We start from the raw sequence: 24,939 nt of genomic DNA, 5'->3' as shown, positions 1-24,939 counted from the left end.
CAATCTGTTCAGGGTTATACACTTGGTTCTATTTTAGGTTCATCTCTTCCTTTTGATTCGAAACGCCTTGAGCAGGTCTCTAACCCGATCGTTAAATATGCTTTGCGTATTTGGTTTCAATTCAGAAAATTTTTTGATCTTAATCAATTCGGGTTAGCGATTCCTATTTTAGGTAACATATTTTTTCCTCCCTCTTTTACGGATCGCGCTTTTCAAACTTGGAAGACTAAGGGTATTTTACGGTTTTTGGATTTATTTTTAGATGGTTCCCTTATGTCTTTTGAACAATTATCTAATAAATATAACCTATCAAGAATACATTTTTTTAGATATTTACAAGTTAGAAATTTTCTAAGTACTATACTTCCTTCCTTTCCAATGCTTCCTCCTATATATATTTTAGATTCGATAATTAACCTTAATCCATGTCAGAAAGGTGCATCGGCTATGATTTATAATATTATTATGAAACTCAGGAAAGCTCCATTTGATAAGATTAGGGTAGATTGGGAACAGGAATTGGGGCTTACCATTTCTGTGGATGATTGGGGGCAGATTTTACAATTAGTTAATACTTCCTCTATTTGTGCTAAACATTCTCTAATTCAATTTAAAGTGGTGCATAGAGCACATATGTCCAAAGATAAGTTAGCACGTTTTTACTCGCATATTAATCCTTTCTGTGATAGATGTTCGGGGCAGATAGCCTCTTTAACTCATATGTTTTGGTCTTGCCCTACTTTGGAAACTTTTTGGAGAGATATTTTCAATATTATTTCTAAGGTATTAAATATAGATATCTCTCCTCACCCTATTACTGCTATCTTTGGACTACCTAAAATTTCTAGTAATCTTTCCCCTTCAGCCCGTAGAATGATTGCATTTCTTACTTTAATGGCGAAAAGATGTATTTTACAACATTGGAAAGAGCTTAATGCTCCAACTACCTTTTTTTGGTTTTCTCAGACGATTTTATGTTTGAATCTGGAGAAAATTAGAAGTAACCTTCATGATTCTTCATTTAAATTTGAACAGATTTGGGGACCTTTTATTCGATATTTTCATTTAATGTAATATTTACCCTTCTTGTTTTTTTTTCACTGTTTTAATGGAGGTCGGGATTGAGGACGTGATTTTAAGTTTAACTCTGTTTGGTTTCAAGTTAGCCCATTGCTTTGCTTTGCTTTTAGTTAGTTGCACGGTGGGTTTTTTTTTTGGGGTTTTTTTTTTCTTTTTTTCCATTGATATATATAAAATCTAGTATACTATTATGTTATTTTGGTTTCTTATGCTTAAATTACATTGTTTGTAGTATTTTCTTTTTGGTATTGTTATCTTTTGGAATTTTATTATACTTTAACATTGTATTAATGTTTATATGGCTTACCTTTTTTGTATACTTACTCAATAAAAAGATTTAAAAAGAAAGAAAGAATAATGAAAACAGCAAAAACACCCAAATACTGAAAGATTTTTTCGAACATCACCTCATAGAGAATCTCTTGTTTGTGCAGAAGGTGAACTATTTAGATAAATAAGATAATTCTGGAAAGAATTAATCTGATCATTTTGGAACATAGTTACACCCAAAAGAAAAAGAATAGACAAATTAAGGAAGAGTGTAATTCAGGAGTGTGGGTCAGTAGTGGTGTGAAACTATATGTAATTGTGTGAGGACATGTGACTTTTTCGTATACTGTGAGGGGAAAAAGGTACCCAAGTTCTATTCTGGATGTAGACTCTATATTTGTAGATGGCTTCTCTAACTCTTTTACCAGGGAAGCCTGATAGAAAATCCAGAAAAATTGGCATATTGTTTATATTGAATACTAAACATTAGTTCTGCTTCAATAGGTATTCTGCCATTCAACAACCAGCCTTTCCTCGCTGTCAAGGAAAGGAAGTGTCATGGACATTTTGGCCCAATGGTTCACCACGACCACTTTAAGAGGTGGATGAATACTGAATGACACTATTATTCTATAATTTGATTTAAAATGATGTATTTGAAGGTGAGTTATATCTAACTGTATAATAAATCAAAAATAAAGAACAGCAAATGACGGAAATACTGCAAGCACACAGTATAGCAAGCAGTGTGTGTCGAGAGAAGCAGTTAGGCTTTCATGTTGAAGACACTTCAAAATTTTTCTGATGAAAGGTCTTCAAACTGAAACATTAACATGGCTTTAAAACATTTAATGCTAAAATCAAAGTTTTAAAGTACAGTCTATTGTTTAAAGATGCCTTACATAACAACTTTAACAGAAAGAAGAAGGAAAAAAGGATGGCTCTTTGTAAGGTCTGTAAGTAAATTCCTGATCTTCTTTCCTGGTGTGTGCGTGTTTATAACATTCGAATGCTTGGTGGATCTGGTAATTACAATGGCATTCAATTACATTTAATGCCTGGACACTTCTCTGGATTTTCATCCACACCTGCATTGACTGCTGACAATACAGTCTACTCAGGCAGAATCAGGACTTTATTATACTGTTGAACCTAGTTTGGCCTTAAATTTCCAAGGAATTTGATCTGATGCTGGGAAATTACTTTAATTAGGCACCTTTACCTAAAACATTTAGATTCAGAATAGCCCTTCTTTGGGCACCCTTACACCCCTCGCTGTGTGTCATGGCGGTGTAACAAATAATGCTGCTGGCTCACGGTTTCAAAAACCTGGCTCAGTTCTGCCCTCTAGAGCTGTCTCTGTGAAGTTTGCATGCTTCACTGTGACCTCTACAGCCACATGAAGACTTTCCAATAGACAACCCCTGAGGAGAACATTATATTTGCTTCAAGTGATCACACTCCTCCTATCAGGAGGAAATAGGATGCAGGAAAATAACTGGGTGTATAGGATTGATGGTATCACTGGCATAAGCTTGATGGACTAATAACTCCTCTATATTATAAGAAAATATACCGTAAGTTAACAAGAAAGAACAAAAACACTGCTCCTTCAATTCTGGGAGTTGCACTTTGCTGACCGTGGCTGCCTGTGGGAAGGAACTGGTTGATAAACACCCCATCCCAGATTTCAGAGACAGAATTATTTGCAGAGTTGCCCTTGAGCGGGGAGTGGGTTAATAGAGCCCATTTTGATATTTGGGGGAACAGCTCACAGCTTTTGCACATGAGATTCGAAGCAATCAGAAAGGAATACACTTTTCTATTTCTACAGGGAACTACGAGCTCACAGAGAAAAGGCAGATAAAGCACTCAGGACTGAAGACCCGAACCTAAGACAAATGTTATCTATTTTAGTAAAACAAGGAATTGCTAACATGTTTTTCTTTGCAGTTGGTCATGCTTCACATATCTTCTGGAATTCTGTGAAGCAGCATTAAAAGTTAAAAGACATCTAAGATTTGCACTATTACTTTGACTTTAAGAAAAGTTTGATGACTGAGGTATTCAAGTAAGATAGCTTCACATGAATTGATGACAGATTAATTGGTTTTGCAAGAGAAAGCAGAAAATGATAACAAAATGCAGATTGGGTCAATAGGATTCTTTAAGTGCCAACTATGAATTTAAACCTACTCTGGCTGACTGCATCACTGAATATAATGCTTCAGTGTTCCTAGGGCAGGAGAAAGGGACCCCAGTGCAGAAAGGCAGTGCCTTTAGGAGTTGCTGTAAAAATAGGAGCAACACCCTTGTATTACATAAGGGAAAATTCAAAAAAAAGTTCAAGGGCTCTGTCTATACTTCTCACTGACTTGATAATGCAGTCAATATAATCAAAGACACTGCACACCTAACATCTCAGTTCTGCCTCTTCCCATTGGCAGAAGATATAAAAGCCTAGAAGAACACTCCAGCAGGCTCAAAGACAGCTTGTATCCCTCAGCCACAAGACTATTGAATATTTTCTTGGCATAACAAAATAGATTTTGACATAACAATCTATTTTGTTACATAGATTGTTGTTTCCCTGCATTCTGCCTTCTCTGTAATGGTAACACTTTATTCTGTATTCTGTTATTGTTTTTGCTGATGCAATGAAATGATATGTATGAATGGCATCTCAGTATTTGACAATAAGAAACCGATTTAGCCTGCTTGCCTTGATCAGTCAAGGCACTGAGTACAGGAATTGGAATAAAAACAAGGGAGTTCAGAATAATGATTCTAATTTTGTGTTCACTTTAAGTGAGGCACACACATATCATGTGGTGGTTTGATGATGTATGCAATTCATGTACTCTTACATATAACCTGCAATACATTATGTAAACACCACAGAATGCTTAATCAAACAACATATTTACAATAATTACTCAAATGTTACTGAAATATTAAATACTGAACACTCTTCTCTGCTTAGCTATAAACTTTGACTTGATATAGAATTCATTACAACTTAAAAATACACATACACACACACATACAATATACTATATAATACAACTCACACATATGCTGGAGGAACTCAGCAGGTCAGGCAGCATCTGTGGAAATGAATAAACAGTCGACTTTTCAGGCTGAGACCCTTCTTCAGAACTGAAATGGAAGGGGGAAGATGCCAGAATAAAAAGGTGGGGAGAGGGGAAGTAAGTGAGCTAGAAGGTGATAAATGAAGCCAAGTGGGTAGGAAAGGTAAAGGGCTGAAGAAGAAGGGATCTGATAGGAGAGGAGAGTGGACCATAGGAGAAAGGGAAGGAGGAGCAGACCCAGGGGAAGTTATAAGCAGGTGAGATGATGAAAAAGTCCAGAGTGAGGAATAGAAGAAGAGGGGAGGGTGAGGGGGAAAAAAATTACCAGAAAAATAAATTGATATTCATGCTATCAGGCCGGAGGCGACCCAGATGGAATATAATTTTTGCTCCTCCACCCTGATGGTGGCCTCATCTTGGTACAAGAGGAGGCCAAGGACCGACATGTCAGAACGGGAATGGGATTCGGAATTAGTGTTCGGCTCAGGATGTTCCGCTTATGGCAGAAGGAGTAGAGGTGCTCAGCAGAGCAGTCCCCCAAATTATGATGCATTTCAGCAATGTAGAGTAGGCTGCATTAGGAGCACTAGACACAATGGGTGACCCCAGTAGGTTCACAGGTGAACTGTAGCCTCTGCTGGAAGGACTATTTGGAGTCCTGAATGAAAGTGAGCCAGTAAGTGAATGGGGAGGTTTAGCACCTCGGGTGCTTGTAAGGATAAGTGCCGGGGAGAGATATTATTGGGGAGGGACATATGGACAAGGGAATCACAAAGGGAATGATCCTAGCAGAAAGGTGGGGGTGGGGGATATAAGGATATGTTTAGTGGGAGAATCCCTTTGGAGATGGTGGATGTTGTGGAGGATGATGTGTTGGATGTGGAGGCTTGTGGGGTGGTAAGTAAGGACAGGAGAAACTCTATCACTGTTAAGGCAGCAGGAAGAAGTGGTGTGCGCAGATGTTTGGGAAATGGAGGAGATGTGACTGAGGGCAGCATCAGCAGTGAAGGACGGGAAACCCAACTACTATATTGATATCCACAGCATAGTACATTTTTAAATTGTCCCATTCAGGCCTAAAGATTTAATTGCTGAGGAGGCTTGCTTACTCTTGTGCGATAATGTCTTTTCTGACATGGGGGGGATCACTCTGTTTGGCAGATGAGACCTGTGGCTGTGAAGCAATCTCAGGTTGTGGGGCCTCCTCTGTGGTGGCTGTAGGAGTTGATTCTGGGACTGTAGGAAGTGGCTCTGACAGCTCTGGGCACCTTTCTTCTCTTTTTCTCAGCTTTTCTCTCTGGATCTACTTTGATCCTCCACTTTCTTTTCCATTCCCTTCTTTCTAGGATGTGCATCTTGATCTTGGGAAGGTGCATTTAGTTCACTGGAGTATTCTCTTATCAATCCTTCTATTGACCCTTTCATAATCTGAACTCTCCTCATGGTTTCCTCATTCACAACATCATCAGGTGAATCCTGTTTTCATATCTCCATTGACCCCTCTCTCTTTGGCCTTCCAGCTTCACTTTGGTCCATGCGTCTACATTTACAAACAGTTTTTTGTCTCCAACTTGAAGTTCATGCAATAACCTTAATTCATGTTGACTCCACCTTTCCTAGTTCACTTGCAGTTGACTCCATCACATTAGATGGGTGACATGCCAATAGTGGATGGCTCTCCAATCATGTTGTAGTTGTCTCAGCCACTCCAGACCTCACAATACTGGTCCTCCTGTTTTTACCACATACTGTACATGTCTAAAGTGGCTTGTTGGTTGCTGTATTTCACTGTTAGAAATGTCATTCCCACAGGAGTTGACTTTTCTCCAGTATAAGTTCTTAGCTGACTATCTGCAGGCTTCAGTTTAGTATCTTTGAAATGCCATTCACACTCATTTTGGGGAACAACTGTGACAGCCGAGCCTGTGTCAAATTCCAGTTTAATTAATTTGCCATTTTAGATTTGATCAGAAAGTCGTATCCTCAGAATGAACTGCCCAGTCCCCTTTTTTCCCCTTTCTTTCTTATAGTAGAGTGGAGGGGGTTTTCCTTTTCTTCTCATTTAAAAAAATTAAAGTTTTCTTTCTCTCTCTACGAATTGATTAGAGGAGAATTACTGTAGTTGTTTTTCTTTTTTATTATTTTTACATATTTGCTTAATACTATGTATGATTCTGATAATGTCGATTTCACTTTCTGTTTGTATTGTTATTGATATATATTTGAGATAATTCTCCTCTTGTTTGTATATATGCTCTTTTTAAATCAATAAAAAGATTAATAATTTGCTATTTACTTCTGATGAAAGCCATATTGCTTGTCTATTGTTAGTTTTCACATTGAAAATCTTAAGGCAATGCAGTCTTGTGTCACTCTCATCATAATCAGATTTTTCATCAACAGCATGCAGATTGGTGTTCTATTTGAAAACTGCAACTTGACTTTTTACATCTTTTCTTCCCTGTGCAGTCCATTTATTCTTGTCTGCCCGGCATGCTCTTTGTATGGGTCCTACTTTGTGCATTTTCTGCAAGTTTCGTCTTTAATCCTGCATTGGTCTGATGAATGTGAGCCCCCGCCACAATGGTAACACAACTTGTTTGGCCAGGCAGACCCCCATCTAGACGCTACAATTTTGTTCATGCTCCCTTTTGTTTCTGACTGCAACTCAATTACGTATCTGTCTGCTGTTTCCATTGATACAGCTATTTCAATTGTTCCTTTAAATTTGTGTTTCAATTAGGAGCCATTCTAAAATGCTTTCTTGTAAGATTCCACAAACTAAAGAATCTCACTGTGCATTATTAAGCCCATCACTGAACTGACAATGCTCAGATAATCTTTTCAATTCAGCCGCACACACTGAAATAGACTCCCCTTCCCTTTGATTCTGCTTATGAAACCTAAAATGTTCTGCAATCCACAATGGCTTTGGTTCTATATGTCCCTGCATTACTTCCATGATATCAGCCAAGCTTGTTTCGGTTGGTTTGCTTGGAGCTGTCAAACTTCTAAGCAAACAGTGTTTATTTCCATACAATGCAATCATCAAAACTTGTATTACTTTCTCACTAGCTATTCTATTTGCCTTACAATGTTGTTCAATTAGTTCAGTATACATATTCCAGTTAACTATTGTGTAATCAGATGCTTCAATCATTCTGATGGAGCCAGTCATTTCTGCTATTTTTTATGATTATTATCACTTAGTACTCATTGTTTATGAACATGAATTCTTCTCTGTTTTCTGACTTCTTAAAAAAATTTGTTTGTTTCTCTTTCCTCCTTCCAAAGAGACACAGCAACATTCATCTCATCTCGCGTTCATTTTAAAAATACTTCGTCAACGCTGTTATGCTTTGTTTCTCCAAAACATAAAAACTATTCAAAATAAAAATGCAGAATCTGCAATAAACTATCTAATTTTGTGTTTACTTTAAGCAAGTTGCAGATGTATTATGCAGTGGTGTGATATACTCTTGTAATTAATACATGTCATGTACTCTTACATATAATGTGCAATGCATTGTGTAAACAGCATAGAATGCTTATTCAAACAATATATTTTCAATATTACTCAAATATTACTGAATTATTGAAAACTCGGGGACATTGCCTCAAGATTCAGGGGAGAAGATTTAGGACAGAAATGAGGAGAAATTGTTTTTCCCAGAGAGTGGTGAATCTGTGGAAATCTCTGCCCAGGGAAGCAGTTGAGGCTTCTTCAGTAAATATATTTAAGATACAGTTAGATAGATTATTACAAAGTAGGGGAACTAAGGGTTATGGGGAAAAGGCAAGTAGATGAAGTTGAGTTTACGGACAGATCAGCCATGATCTTATTGAATGGCGAGGCAGGCTCGATGGGCCAGATGGCCTACTCCTGCTCCTATTTCTTATGTTCTTATGTTATGTTCTTACATGTTACAACTGAACAGTCATTTGTGTGATTCCACTTGGTGTGTTTTACAGTATACAGTGCTGGTTGGACAGCGACAGAAACGATGTCATTAAGCTATGGCACAGTTGTCTTCATCAGTAGAGACATTGAGTACAAGAGTTGGGACATTATGTAATGTTAGTACATGAGGTTGGTGAGACTATGTTCATTTCTGAGTGCCCTTTATAAGGAAGATGTGATTAAGCTACAGAGGGTGCAGAAAAGTTTCATAAAGATATTGGTGGGACAGAAGAGCTTGAGGAGAGACTGACAGGCTGTGACCGTTTTCCTTGAAGCGAAAGATGTCGTGGGATAACCTGACAGAGGTTTATAAGATCTCGAGAGGCACAGATAAGATGGATTGTCTTAGTTTTTTTTCCAAAGTAGGTGAGGAGGTGAGGCTAAAACTAAATGGCATAGGTTTAAGGTGAGAGGGGAAGGATTTAAAGTGGTTCTGAAGGTCAAGCTTTTCACACAGATGTGTTGGATATATGGAATGTAGAGGAAGTGGCAGAGGCAGGTACAATTATATTTAAGACACTTTGGACAGGTTTATGGATAGGAACTGTTTGGAGGGATGTGGATTAAATGGAGGCAAATAAGAGTAGTTCAAGAAAATACTTCATTGGCAAGGGTAAATTGGAACAAGTGGCCTGATTTTGTGCTGTGTAACTCTATGATCTGATGACTCTGAAAGTCACATTTATTCAATATATTCTGCCTGGTTCTTCCAGGAGCTTTTTTGGCAAGCTGTTGAAGGGGAAATAGTAGTGAGGGCTAATAACTGGTAAATTGGATTGTGGATTGGCTAATGAGGTAACAGGAAACTGCAGATAAAGCCTATAAGTAGAGACATGCAATGCAGCAGAGATATCACCCAAGTTTCAGGCACTCCATTAATTATATTACAGAATGCACCCATTGTTGTAATTGAAAACTGGATATACACGTACTGTTAGACCTGTGGATAATCACTTCATTCTGCAACCAGGACTTAATTAAGTCCTTCTGTAACCACCATTCTGTTATCAAAAGGTAGTTTTACTGATAATCTCTTCAACTGAGTGTGTAAAAGCTGCGTCTAGTTCACACTCAGATAGATCAACTGTGACTGGTCTCTGGTTGCACACTATTTTTTTAATAAATCGCTTGTTGTTTAGAACATCAACTACTTTTGGTCTTTCAGTTTGTTCCTACGCAAAGTAACTTATAGCAAAACTGTATGGTACAGATTTTTATTCTTGGTTTATCACAAATGCAGGAGGAGCTCAGCAAGTTAGGCAGCATCTATGGAGAGGAAAATAAACAGTCAATGTTTTGAGCTGAGAACCTTCAACAGGACTGGGAAGGAAGGGGAAGAAACCAGAGTAAGAAGGTGGGGGAAGGGGAAGGAGTACAAGCTGGCAGACGATAGATGAAGCCAGGTAAGGGAGAAGGTGGGTGGCTGGGTGGGGGAGCGGGATGTAGTGAGAAGCTGGGAGATGATAGGTAGAAGAGATAAAAGGCTGAAGAAGGAGAAATCTGATAGAAGAGGAGAGTTACCATGGGACAAAGGAAAGTAAGGACACCAGAGGGAGATGAGGAGAAGAGAGGGGTAAGTGGGGAATGAACATGGTGAATGGAAAATGAGAGAAGGGGAAGGGGAAGAAATTACCGTATATTAGAGAAATCAATATTCATGCCATCAGACAGAATATGGTATGAGGTGTTGCTCCTCCAACCTGACAGTGACTTCATCGTGGCAGTAGAGGAGGCCATTAACTGACATGTCAGAATGGGACTGGGAATTAGAATTAAAATAGATGGCCACAGGAAACAACTACCTTTTCTGTTGCTTGATGAAGTGGTCTCCCAGTCAGGTCTAACACTAACATCTAACACTTCCCCTGGGTGTTTATTCCATATACAACCATCCCCCACCCCAGAGTGGAAAAAGTTGTCCCTCAAGTCCCATTCAGATCTTTGCTCTCTCACCTTAAGACTATACCCTCAAAGTGTTAGACTCCCCTACCCGAGGAAAAATACTGTGACCATTCATCTTGTACATGCCCCTCACGATTTTACAAAACTCTACAAGATCACCCCTCGGCCTCCAGGGGTAAAAGGCATAGTCTATCCAGCATCTCCTTATACCACAAACCCTTCAGTCTTGATAACATCCTCATAAATCTCTTGTGTACCCCCTTCAGCCTGATGGTATCCAAGGCAACCTGAAAATTGGTTTTGAACATTCTACCGTTTCACACTCTGCCAAGGTACACTGATCTTGATATTTCTATCAATAAGTCGCAATTAACTTTGTAAGTTGAAATGATTTGCAGAAAGTTAATCATTAAAATATTAAAAAAGGACCTCAATCCCCTTCCATCTAATATTCCTTGTTATTAGAACCTTTACTGCACCACAGATTAAAAACATTCCATTGAATATAGGGACCAGCTGGGCTTTGATGTATCACAGTTGCTGATACGTCAACCTGCTGCGAAAGGTCATCGTGCTGTGATCCTTGCCCTGCAAGGTCACCTGATGCTGCTTTTTCTCCATCCCGTGCTCTGACCCTTAGATCATCACATTGTGTGGTGGGGAAATGCAGACCCTTTCATTGTAGATTCAAGCATGAAGTGAAATTATGCTGTCATTTGGCTCTCTTTCCCTTTTGGTCCTGCATTGATTAAAATTTATAAAGGAACAGATTTCTCTGCAGCAAACTGCTTTTCTAACCTAATCATGTTATTTTGGTTTTCTGATTCTGCCCACTTCAGGCACTGGATCTTTAACCTAATTGGCTTGTGTTGTAAGCCGTCAAAATACTGCATACTCATTATTTACTTTTCATAATATATATTAAAAAAAAGTTCACATGTCTGTGTGCTGTTTAAAGCATTTGGAAATAAATATGGGAATTCAGTAAAAGTGAGTACTATGCTGTTGAAAAATCCAGTGGTCTTTAAGCAGCAAGAAGCTATTCTCTTCTGCAGCCCACCTGTGTATGAGACCAGTTCGACACAGATGCTCTTTAAAGTAGCCGCACAAGAAAATCACAATGGTACAGAGCACTCAATTGCAACCCAAATATCAATATGGTCTGAGAATCCAAACCTGGCCCAGATGCTGTTATTTAACTTTGGGGATTGGCACGAAAGTTGGAAGAGTTGCTTCATTGACTAGTCAAGTACAGCCTCATTTGGTTATAAGTTTGTTGGCATGATTTTGAGTTATTGCATCAGATTCTTTCATCAACATCCTTGGATCTTCAGCTCTTTGATATGGTGTCAGATTAATGTCGGCTTGCTTTCAGGTTCCTCCTATTGTTGCATCCCTGGTCTCCACTGATTCATGTCCTATTTCCCTCTGGCCCAACGTTTTGCCCACAACTGAAACTTAAGCAAGTTATAGAACACTACAGCACAGTCCAGGCCCTTAGGCCCAATGTGTTATCTGCCTTTTGACCTACTCTAAGATCAATCTTACCCTTCCCTTCGGCATAGCTCTCCATTTTTCTATTATTCATCTGCCTAATCAAGAGTTTCTTAAATGTCCCTGAAGTATCTGTCTCTACCATCACCCTGGTGGGGCATTCCACATACCCACCACTCTGGCTAAAAAAACTCAAGTGTTAGTCTTTGAACCTCTCTCCATATCTCTCACTTGTGCACTTGTAGCTTTACTGTTAACAATTCCTGCAAGATAGAAGTGAAATACCTGCTGAGGATACTTTTGCTGTTAGAAAGTCACTCTGTGCGTTAAGAAAAAAGAATTGCTACTGGCTCTATTTTTACAATAATCGCAAATGTTAATTAATAAGTTATAGATAAATATTTTGAGATGCAGAATTTTATTAAATATTGTGCCCATGCTTCAAAAATTAATTGTTAACTGACATGTTACATCATTTAATAGTGTAACTAAAGTTTACTGTAAGCTGAATTCTTAAAGAGTGAGTAAAACATTTGATGTTTTCAAACTATTCCCATAATAGGACCGGTGACATCATATAATGAAAGGTCATCAGGTTTAATCTATATCAGATTGTAAAAACATTAACTTCAGTTGTAATATAACTGCTATCATCCTGGCGATCAGAAACAATGTAAGATCACTGGCACCACGATAAACAGCACTGGTGCGCCATGGTAGTACAGCAGTTAGCGCGACGCAACACTATTTCAACTTGGAGTATCGGTGTTTGGAGTTCAATCCCGGCACCCCCTCCAGCTTCCATAGACAGTAAAAGGATAGTGAACATGTAATGATTTTTAAGGCTTCCTGAAGGATTAGCATTGGCTAGTAAACTGAAGAAGGGCTCCTTTAAAATTTAAAGGATACCTTGGAATCTTTCATTTCTATTCCTGAGAGAATTCAGGGTCTCGCTTTACTGGAAGATGACAATGTAGTACTCCCTAAGTTACAAGCAACATCATTTACATGCCTCCCAAAACAGACAGCCTATTCTGAGCCCCAACACTGAAAGAGATAATGAGCCAGACAGAGGAAAAAATTGAAGGATCTGCTCAATGGTTCTTTGAAGAAACAGAACATCTTCATCTCTGGGAATCAGACCATGACCACTCAAAATGGAGAAGGAATATTGAGGATGGTATTGAGAACATAAGGAGCATAGGGAAGCCCTTACAAACGTCAGAACGAATGTACCACTTCCCACATCTGCCACTCGCCCAATTCTTTGAAGATCTCCAGCCCCATCTGTGGAAGAGTTTACTGGTCCTACATTGGCCTCAGTAATAACCTCAGAGCCAATGAAACTGGAGTGAAAGCAAGTTAACCTAGACACCAGTGTACTGTAAAAAATACTGATCTAGATTTTGTGTTTAGAACATTGGTATGAGACTTAAACCACAACCCTCAATCTCAGAGGTAAGGGTATGAACACAGAACAGAGGCTAAAACCCAATGGTTTGCATTTTAAAAATCAATACAGCAGAACTTACGCTAGTTTTATAAACAAGTATTGACAATATTGCGAGACCATCCAGCGAATCCCATGGCTCTGTACCAAGGTGGCAATTCATTTTTCCGTAAACTCCATTCTCATGATTTTCGAGTAGCACCATCGATTTTGAATAGAACTCTGGGCAAATTGAACAGGGCTCAGCTCACATAAAAATCTTAAAGTTGTAATCAGGCTGTTCCTTCCCATGATCTCTGCGTCCTCACATAACAACTGCACACACGAGATAAAATGAAAATGTGGAAAACTACAGAGCTACTTAATTGTCTTTAACAGAGAGTTCAATAAAAATAATTTCCGTACAGGCGGAGAAAGGCAGTACTCAGCAAGAAGTGTAAATCCAGAACAATTACGACACATGCACTTACTTCTAATTAGATACAAATTACGAGTCACTTTAGATAAGAATCTGCATTCTTTATTCATTTTTGGTCAATAAAGAAATCAGGTCTTGGCATTTTGTTCCCTCAGACTGAATGAAAAGAGTGAGTTATTTTGCAGCCATGACCTTCCCCCAGCAAACTAACTGATGAGATACAGAGGGCACAGAATAAATGCAGATTTCAGTTCTGTGGCAAGGACTCTCTGGAGGCTTCATGTTCAAAATGGTATCCAAATGCATGAACATTTCAGAGTTTGTGTTATTGCAGAAGGTGTTAGTGTGCATACAACCTCTGCTTAAAGTGTGGGAAATTAAGAAGATATAGTTTCATCATTTTTGAAAAGGATGTTGAGGTACAGTTAAGAGATATATTTCCATTTCTCATTCCAGCATTACCCTTAGGTGATGAAGAATCACTGCAGGTAGGACAGCAGCCAGTCAAGAAGACAGCTCAATACCAACTCCTTAAGGGCAATAAATTCTGGCTTTGCTGGTGATACATAGATCTCAAAAAGAATGATTCATCAAACAAGTAGCTGGCTACTAGCAATACTCCCTCTAGCCTGCCAACTGTGTGCTTCAGCCACCATCATTGAACAGCAGTTAGCACCCTTCATTGTCTACAATAAACTTATACACCATTGTTAACATCTCACATTGTTGCTTTTACGTTAGAAACAGTATTACAAAATGAGCTCCTTAGAATCACCACTGGAAACAGACCAACTCATTATAATTCAGATCTGAGAGCCAGGAGACAGAGAAGACTGAATTCTCATCTTGTTCACATCCTTGGGATGGGCTTATGAAGTTTTCTGAAAGAAAGGTCACTTGGGTGTTGTTTTGTTTGGGTTTTTGGTTTCTATAGAGGCCTGAAACTGGGCTGCTTTTCACTCAAAGACTGAAGAAGTACCAGGCACACTTTCAACAAATTCTCTGGATGAAAGTTTGTGATTATCCGAGAATGGCTTAATATCAAAAGGCATTACATTGACATTACAAAATTATCTCAGGTACTGCCACGGGAGGTTTCAAGAGAGGTTGTCCTATTTTCATAGTACTGTAAGTAGTTAAATGAATCTCATTATTCCCAGTTTACACATTCACCATATTTTACTTTTGTAATAGGAGTCTGTCTGGCTTTATACACAAATGAAACTTGAGTGACTACTTTTTCCATCAGATAACTAAACCGACAACAAAAGCATGTAAACTAAAATCGTTAGGAAATTGCCAAGAAGGCAGATTGTGATGTGAACAACCAATGTGTATGGAAATTCTTGATGAAGAGGAGGTCGGAGAACAGCAGTATGAAAAATGCAAAGATATACAGATTTTGCTATTTACCCGCTGACATCTTAGCAATGCAGCATTTGTTCCTCCAAAACAAAACAACATCCTTTCCCACACAGCAATTTGGCACAGTGACTGATGAATTATAAAGCTCTGTCAGAATGTAAATCTTCACTAAACTCTGCACCCAAGAATACGTCTTTAAGCATCAAAGATTTGCATGTAGAGAATAAAGAACCCAAGTCACATTCTTTGAAGTCCACGCTTGGAATCCTTGACCAAGTCAAAACACTCCGCACATGTTAATTTGGACACTTTTACAGAATTTAATGAAAAATTTTCCCACACAGTGGAGCGAGCCAGTTCTATTCACACTGAGACATAACCATTACTAGCCAATGAAGATCATTTTCCTGCACCCACAGATGTAAAAAGGAAGCTCCAGAATGTGTGCGCAGGAAGGGATTTTGAAATAAGTTGAAATGCTAACAAAAATGCAATTAAATTTCAAGCATTCAACAAAAAAAACACATACTTCACATTTCCTATTTATCATCTGTTTGAGAAACAAGTCCTGGCCAAAGAATGTGTTGAAGAAATATTACAAATTCCAAAAGTAAGATACAGATCTACTCACCAGCCTTTCCTTTTTCTGATATCATCGGCATTGCCTACAAAAATATATTAAAATAAGGTAATAAATAACATTGTAAACTACTGCAGATAATTTAGCACAATAAGCCAATTCTCAGACTCTTGGTTATTAGAATGGAATTTGCAATGCTCTTGTGGAGGTAGACAGATGGAATGATGCATAATTTGGATGCATCTCAATTAGACAATCCCTATTTGGCCTAGTTCTGATGTTAAAGTTTATTACTTATGCAGAGTAAACTTTCCGTGACACTTCACCTCACCATTGGAGAGAGGATGACTGCACCTGGGACTGGCTGAGGTGTTCATTCACCTAGATTTTTTGCCTTAGGGAGAAGGGCATTCATGGTCCAATGTAAACTGCGGACTTTATATGTGATTGAGTGCACCACAGACTACATTTTATATTGATTTTTTTGTCTTTGTTTTCTTTCACTGTACAAGAAAATTTAGGTGACGATAATGTTAAGAATGGGATTTTCTGTGATACTAGAGGTATTTAAAGGAGTTCAATCCATAGGTTATTTAACTTCAGACTGCACAATTTTAACAGATTAGATATGCTGCAAATGTCCTTAAAAGAAAGTATTAACTCCTTTGAGCAGTGTTCAAAGGAACCCCACACAATTTGGTAATTTAACTTAATGGCGAGATGCATGAATACCACCATCATCCCCAAGACGTGTGGCAGGTTGATGTGAAGCTGCTTTCTGGCATCAAAGTCAGAATCATACAAAACAGAAACTGGTCCTTTGGCTTACTGCACCCATGCCTGTCTACACCAATCCCATTTGTTAAACTTTTGAGCCTCTCTGAGAAGACAGTTTAGAGATTTTTGGACTTCTGACAGTAAAGAGGTTAGGAGGGTGGTTGACTTTGGAAATCTTACCCAGGCTGAGGAAATATATAATTTTATTTTTTTATTTTCAGGAGCATGTTACTGCACTAGCATAAAATTCCTGGGGAAGTAGCTGTTCTTGAATCATTGAGCTTGTGCCTTCAGGTTCCTGTACCTCCTTCCTGATGGCAGCAATGAGAAGACGGCATGTCCTGGGTGACTGGGGCCCTAAATGAAGGATGTCGTCTTTTTGAGGCATTGCTCCTTGAGGATGCCCTGGATACTATGGGGAATAGATTTGTTCACCAAGCAATGAGAAAAACTCAGCCATAGGAACTGCCACATGACCACTACCAATACTGGTGGCTTAAGAGAAAATCAGGAGAATCTTGGGCTTGTTAGTTCAGGGGAAGATGCCTCAGAGGTGATGCTATAAAAATATATGTGTCTCTTAACAATATACGAGGGGTGATTGATAAATTCGTGGCCTAAGGTAGAAGGAGTCAATTTTAGAAAACCTAGCACATTTATTTTTCCTACATTTACACACTTAGTCCAGCAGTCGTGGAGCATACAGATCCCTTCTTTGTAGAAGTCGGTGTCTTGGACCTCCAGAAGTGGTCCACAGCAGGGGTGATTGATAGGTTCGTGGCCTAAGGTAGAAGGAGACGAGTTATTAACTTCAAACGTTCTGCATTTTTACTCAAAGAGTTGAACTGCATGTGCATGTAATGAGAGCTGTATCCTTCTACCTTTGGCCACGAACTTATCAATCACCCCTGCTGTGGACCATCTGGAGGTCCAAGACGCTCTCGATACATGCACGTGCAGTTCAACTCTTTGAGTGCTAATGCAGAAAGTTTGAAGTTGATAACCCATCTCCTTCTACCTTAGGCCACAAAATTATCAATCACCCCTGCTGTGGACCACTTCTACAAAGAAGGGATCTGTATGCTCCATGACCGTTGGACTAAGTGTGTACATGTAGAAGAGGACTATGTTGTGAAATAAATATGCTAGGTTTTCTAAAACTGACTCCTTTTACCTATATTAATTCTTTGTTTGGATTAAAACACAGGAATAAAACATAACAAATAAAAGGTAATTTATATGATGAGTGATCAATATGTCACTGCAGGGCTTATATGTGTCCAGGACAAAGATGCGGGCAGGAAAGATCATTGTGAACACTACCCGCCCAGAAAACTGCCTTATCCAAAAGCTATATTCTGGGAAGCGCTATAAGGTTATTAAAACATCACACCATCTTAAAAATTAATTCCCCCAGGAAGGTAATCTGATCAACCCTTGTAGTCGGTCCTCACACCTGCCCCCCACCCCCGCCCACCATCCTCTATCTATTACCCTCATCACTGTATTGCATGGTAAACACCTAAAACCACTTTTTATAATGCTGGTTAGCTTGTAAGTACATGCTGCTATTTATGTATTTATGCACATTTTGACTCCTTTAACCTCTAACTTTATTTTTTACATAATTCTTTATAAGTGTTGAATGTTGCACCACAACAAATTCCTAATACATATAAATGTATAGAGAATAAAGCTGATCCTTGTCCTTGTCCTAATGGAATTTTAGATAAGATATTTAGGAATCAATTTGATACTTTTTAGGAGGGGGGAACCGTCAGTTCTCTCTGAAATATTAAATTATGGAGGTGATGAATATCTGTTTTCATCAGAAAGTATCTTATGATTTGGAAAACAATACTTTCTGCAGCCAAGCTCTGTGTAGATCAATAAGATGGCCAAACATTTTACATCCCTTCAGGTACTGAGCAGAATAAGCTATTACCAGAGAAACAACAAAGCCCCTGGCATCAAAGGCAATGGCTGGTCACATGCTGCAGTGTGCTTTTGATCTCACTGCATTTCTCCCGGCAACCACAATCCAGCGTGAAGGCAAAATGACCCGTCTGGTCTCTGGTGTCCATGCTCCACATGTGTTTAATTTGGATTTCACAGGTCTAAGGATTGGAGCATTGCAAATATAGAGGGCCCAGATAATTAAGAGTAATCTGCTCCCATTCTGAATAGAGCTAAATCTAAAAAAAATGATTTTGTCTCTAGGAGTCCTTATACGCTGCTAAAATTGATAAATGCCTTCCTGAAAAGCTCTTTTGCTGTGCAGTCTTGCTTTTTGAATTGAAGGGTGCTTTTTAAAATAGAAGGTAAAGTACATGTAGACCACTCTGTGTATGTTTATATTCCCTAGACTTCTTTCAAATTTGAAGTTAACGTTTTCTGTGCAATTCCTTCACAATACCGGTGAAGAAAAATATAGACCTGTGATATAAAAGTTTTCTTATACAGAATCAAAATAACCAATTGAAGGGCTTTTTTTTAACATCTATTATTGCACTTTTCTTAAGTAGGAATTAATATTATAGCTTAAGATTCTATTGTCCATGATCATGAAAATTTCTACTGACGCAGCGCTCATAGACTTGTTGGAGAACACCCTTACAACTGTTCATGGGGAAAAGAAACACAGATTCACCCTAAGGATAAAGCATTTAACTTAAAGGTCTGGGTGAAATTGCAGCATGAAAATAATAAAAAATTGGCAGTTCCTTTAACTCACACCGAATTTCCACTTTCATTTGAGATCAGTTTTTACCAGTATCGCGTTCTTTACTTTGACTATATGAAAAACAAGAAAGGTTTACTCTGAATTTAATGTTAAATTATATTTTAGCTATTAGCATAAGGTAAGTTCTTGGTTTTCTAACTATTAAGAATGAATCTTGTTTTCATGATTTGATCCCTGCCATTTTGGCCCAAAACTGGATTTGACCAAGAATCTTTTTAGCAGAGGCATAACCTTCTACCCAAGGCATTGGTTTTTCATGTGAACTGATGGCCAACTTCCCATGTTGCACAGTGGAGGTAGCAGAGAAGACAACTGAACCCAGAACTTGAACTGTGAATTGTCTGTTATTTTAGGCAGTATGTAATCCAACTTTGACCCTAGATTGAACTGAAGATCATCTTCAGGTGAAGTTGCGCCAGGTGCAAAAATTGGACAGGTACTTCCCAGCATGTGAGCCCATTTGCTGTTTCCCTGGCAACAAATAGCGTCAGTTGCCTGACACCTTGAGTTCCTGTTCGCACCAATATAAACTGGAGTAGAAGATCCACAATAGGACTGCAATAGAACAGATTTAGGAGAGCGCATTAACTTCTGCATTTCTTGCTATTTCAACAACCTGCTGCCATCAGAAGACCTGTCTGGATGCTTTCAGAACTGTCTGTAGCTGTTCAGACACTTCAAAAAACCCCAAGTGCACTCTAATTAACAGGAGTGCTCTCTCCAGCACTTAGTTACTGAGATGTTCGCTCCACAGGTGTCTCAGTGGCAACAGCGCTGGCAGCTCTTCATTATGCAGATTTCATAGGCCATGGTTTGCCACATGGACCTCAAGTGGCATGCCATCTGCAAAGAGATTTGAGGTCTATCTGCAAAGAGACTTCAAAGAGACCACATCCTACCTGGTCCAACTTGATGAACAACATTTTCTCAAGCTCTACATCATCTCTCAGCTTCAGTGCCACAAGAACTTTCCAAGTGACTGCAGCAGATGTGACAATAATAAACCCATTCTCTCAGTTTATTGCTTACTGTTGAGTCAGAGGGTTCACTCGAGCATTTTCACAAAGAAATGATTTTGTTTACTTCCTTCGGTGAGGAACAGGTGGAATCTCAGCCACCAGTTTTGGTTAGAAGTTCTGGCTTCCTAGCAGTACCGATAGCTATTCCATGGACTCAGTAACACACAGTCTGTTGGAGAACTCGGCAGGTCAAGCAGCATTTTTGGAAGAAAAGAAATGCTGTACCAGGATTGAGGGAAAGACAAAATGGCCAGCATAGTGAGGAGGAAAGTGTCAAGAAATTACTCCAAGGTCAAGAAAGGACTCCCATCCACCTTTCTTCCCCCCAACCCACATCTGATCTGGTTTCAATTGTCATTCATCACTTCTTTCCTCTCCGATGGTTCCCATTCTCACTACTTAACGGAACCTAGCACTGGTGTTACTCCCTCCAATAGTTGTCCCCAGTCTTCACACTCCCCTCCTCCCAACCTGCCCACTGAGCTTCATCTGTTGTCTTTTCATTTCCCTTTCTCTCTTTTCATCTATCATGTGTATTCCAACTCCAACTCCTCCCACCTCTCCTTCCTGGGACAACCTGTCTGCCGTCTTACACCCTCTACTGAGTCCACCTTTCTTGACACTCCCCTTCACTCTTTATGCTGGCCTTCTCGCCTCTCCAATCTCAGACCCAATTCAGGGTTTTAGCTGGAAATGTTGACAATTTATCCTCCCGAAGATGCTGCTTTACCCACTACGTTCTCCCAGCAGGTTGTGTGTTGCTCCTTATTTCAGCATCTGCAGCTTCTTGTGTCTCAGCTGGACTCTTTGTTCGCTGCCGCAGCTCTGATTTCTCAATGAGTGGCATATTGCATTAGAACTTAGACTTTCACACAGAATTTATTTATTTTTTGTGTGGACCTTCTCACTGCAGTGGTGAGCAGATCATTTTGATGTATCCTGTGAGGTCATGAAATTCCTCTGCTTTTTTCTAATGCGTGGGGACTTTGTAGTAACCTCCTTCTACAACCTTCTTATGGTGGGCCTGATAGATCTCCTGGCATCCTGATGGCTAGGACATACCCCTTCGTCATGAGTCTTAATGACAGGACCAGAAACTTTAGAGAACGTAAGAAACCAGCCTTCCTCTTTCTCATCAATATCTGTGAGCGAATGCGATGTGTTGCTGTTGTGTGGTTGCCAAGGGAGTATGCCTAGAAAAGCTGTTGCCTGAAAATGGGTAGGGTCTTGTGCAGGTTCTTTTCTGGTGTTTGTTTTTGGACGTCAACCACCCCAACACCATCTCACAATCAATTTTGACCAATTTCATGTTTTTCTTTTGACGAATCTAATTGAGCCTTGGTTTCAAACACAGCTTTTTATTTGGACACAGCAAAAATGAATACAATCTAATTTCTGGGCACTAATTTATATGCACCAACCTTGTTATTTCGCCTCTCTATCTTTCAGTCCAGTTGAGTGGTCTCAACCTGACATGTGGACTACCCACTTTCCTCCATGGATGCACTCAGACCAGTTATTTTCCCTCAGCATCTCATGTGCTTTTCATATAACATCTTTATCGACTCTTTTGACAGTGTCTTTTCAGTATAAAACGGATATCAAGTTTTTCACTCCAGTTCAGAATCAGATAGTAAATTTTGGCAGTTATCCAGAAAACTTGTCCTTGTTGCAATTTCATCCAATACCATTCCCCTTTAGGTTCCTGATGAATTAAATCCTCGGAAGATTTGGTCTGAATACCTGACACCAGCAAAAAAAAATCAGTCTTGATATCTATTAAGGGGAGGGAACAGATTCTGAGACTGCAGTATCCCTTCAGAAAAACTAAAGAAGAAACAAATGCAAAAGCATATAAAAATAATGCCTTGAGTGTTCTAAACTAACTAATTTGTCACCTGGTCCTCAGTAAATAAAAAAACACAATAATTTGTAACAAAGAGTTGGCACACAATGAACTTTGACTAGCCAATTTGCTCAAATTCTTAAAGTGAACACAAATAGGATGTATTCAGGAAAGAGTCAATTAAGTGAGATTAACCCAGCATGCAATGTAGCAGGAGCATTATGTAAAAGTGACTTACTGTGGAGATTTTATGTCCCTTAACATTTCTACAAAGTCATTGTAAAGAGAAGATGACTGCAGCTGAGACAAAGGTTTGCCTTTTCATATCAGTGAAACCGTCTGTCTCATTTGATACTAACACATTGTGGCTCCAAGTTATATGAACAGACTACTGTCTCCTTACAATCTATGACCAACACAATCTTTGCTGTTTACCAGATAAAAGAAGGGCGTGATTTAAAAAAGTTGGCAAAAGAAATACTGGTTAACAACTGTTAATCATCAATTAAGGGACCTTAATTAGGCTTCTTCAAATTTAGGGGTACCCTTTGTGCTCTGGTATAAATGGCATGAAAAGAACAACCACCAGAAGTTACAATCTGAGTAATGAGAGGGAGAGCAAGAATTAATCTGTTCTGTCTGATCACATCACTGATAAGAACATAGTCTCACTCTTAATCTGTCCATCTTCAGCCTGCCCTCAGAATCTCATTGAACATAATTTGATGTTTATGAATAGCCATTCTAAGACTTGCACTAAATCCAAACAAGTCTGCATAATTGCATGTTGGTACAGTTTAAAACTAAAGTGCCACCAAGTTTTATTTAAAACCACAAGATTACAAAGCCTCAGGGAGGGGAGATGTTTACATTGTGATGTGTGAGATGAGATATGGCAACCTTTAATTCTTTAATTCCTTGACATCTACTTTTCTGTTTGAATGGAATGAATCTGCCTTTTCAGTGTTTTCAATGTTGCTTAATATAAATGATAGCTAAAGCAAACAAGTGAATAATTTTAAAGTCATACAGCATGGAAGTAGGCCCTTTGGCTCAACCGGGTCCATGCCAACTAAGATGTCCCTTCCAGCTACTTCCATATGGTCATGTCTGGCCCATATTCCTTCGCTATCCATCTACCTGTCCCAGTGCCCTTTAAAGTATCTGCTTCAACCACTTCCTCTGATAGCTCATTCTTTAGTTTAGTGTAAACTTTATAAGGATTTATTCTTTATACTTTATTGTCGCCAAACAATTGATACTAGACCGTTCAATCATCACAGCGATATCTGATTCTGCGCTTTGCGCTCCCTGAAGTACAAATCGATATTAAATATTAAAAATTTAAATTATAAATCATAAATAGAAAATGGAAAGTAAGGTAGTGCAAAAAAACTGAGAGGCAGGTCCAGATATTTGGAGGGTACGGCCCAGATCCAGGTCAGGATCCGTTCAGCAGTCTTATCACAGTTGGAAAGAAGCTGTTCCCAAATCTGGCTGTACGAGTCTTCAAGCTCCTGAGCCCGGAGGGAAGAGGGACGAAAAGTGTGTTGGCTGGGTGGGTCGTGTCCTTGATTATCCTGGCAGCACTTCTCCAACAGCGTGCAGTGTAAAGTGAGTCCAAGGACGGAAGATTGGTTTGTGTGATGTGCTGGGCTGTGATCACGATTTTGGTAATGAAGTTTTGAAACTGGAAATGTAATACTGCATTTTGGGGTGGAAATTAATACATAAAGTGCCCATTTTCAAAGCATAAAATGTATGTCAAGCAGTAAGAACATGGAAAATAGAAACATATAAAATCTAGAACACAATACAGGCCCTTCGGCTCACAATGCTGTGCTGTACATGTACTTACTTTAGAAATTAACTAGGGTTACCCATAGCCCTCTATTTTTCTGAGCTCCATGTACCTATCCAAGAGTCTCTTAAAAGACCCTATTGTATCTGCCTCCACCACCATCATTGGCAGCCCATTCCATGCACTCACCACTCTCTGTGTAAAAAACTTCCCCTGATATCTCCTCTGTACCTACTTCCAGGCACCTTAAAACTGTGCCCTCTCATGTTAGCCATTTCAGATCTTGGAAAAAGCCTCTGACTATCCACATGATCAATGCCTCTCATCATCTTATACACGTCTATCAGGTCACCTCTCATCCTCCGTTGCTCCAAGAAGAAAAGGCCAAGTTCACTCATAAGGCATGCTCCCCAATCCAGGCAACATCCTTGTAAATCTCCTCTGCACCCTTTTTATAGTTTCCATATCCTTCCTGTAGTGAGGTGACCAGAACTGAGCATAGTACTCCAAGTGGGGTCTGACCACGGTCCTATATAACTGTAACAATGGATTCTAAAACATATTTTGACCCTTTGACCATATAGATAATTGCCCAAGACTTTAAAACAACTGAATTTTGAAATTTATTTCTGTAGATTAATGCTTATCCTGTCCATGAGTTCTTGTGGCCACAGGGAAGAGGAAATAAAGAAAATGTATTTTTTGAGCTTTTTTAAAAAAGATATTAGGGCACTCAAGAGCTAATGCAGGAAGGGCATAGAAGACAATGGATGTAATGCAGGTTAATCAGAATAGCGTAGGTAGGTAAGAAGGATGGCGTGGGCTTAGTGGATCAAAGGGCTTACTTCTGTGCTGTATGACTCAATACACTATGGAAGTGGTGCTGACGGGAAAGATTGCCCTTGAACTTAATGAATAATGAAGCAGACACAAAGAGCAGGCTGACCTTCCACGTTTCAATTTTTAGGCTCTTTTAATGCTGCAGTTATTATTCCAAAACATCATCACATTCCCAATCCAAAACAACAAACTCCAAACCACATTCCTAGGCATATGTGAGGAAATTGCCAACAACTGGCTGGTGAACAATGTCATCGCTCTGATCAATGCACACATTGTGTCTTAACACATTGATGCCTAA

The 24,939-nt window shown here is 39.2% G+C and overlaps 1 protein-coding gene across 4 annotated transcripts in view; it reads right to left on the bottom strand.

Annotated features, from left to right (window-relative positions):
• Nucleotides 1-24,939, bottom strand: part of dlc1 (DLC1 Rho GTPase activating protein) — a 528,943-nt gene that overhangs the window by 209,651 nt on the left and 294,353 nt on the right. For all 4 annotated transcript variants that reach the window (XM_063043062.1, XM_063043063.1, XM_063043061.1 and 1 more), the window contains one exon: nt 15,664-15,697. In XM_063043062.1, the coding sequence (XP_062899132.1) occupies nt 15,664-15,697 (34 nt within the window). The remainder of the gene's footprint in view (nt 1-15,663; nt 15,698-24,939) is intronic.

Source organism: Mobula hypostoma, chromosome 3 (genome assembly GCF_963921235.1).
Source record: "Mobula hypostoma chromosome 3, sMobHyp1.1, whole genome shotgun sequence".
Classification (NCBI taxonomy): domain Eukaryota; kingdom Metazoa; phylum Chordata; class Chondrichthyes; order Myliobatiformes; family Myliobatidae; genus Mobula; species Mobula hypostoma.
This window is presented reverse-complemented; position numbering and strand designations above follow the sequence as displayed.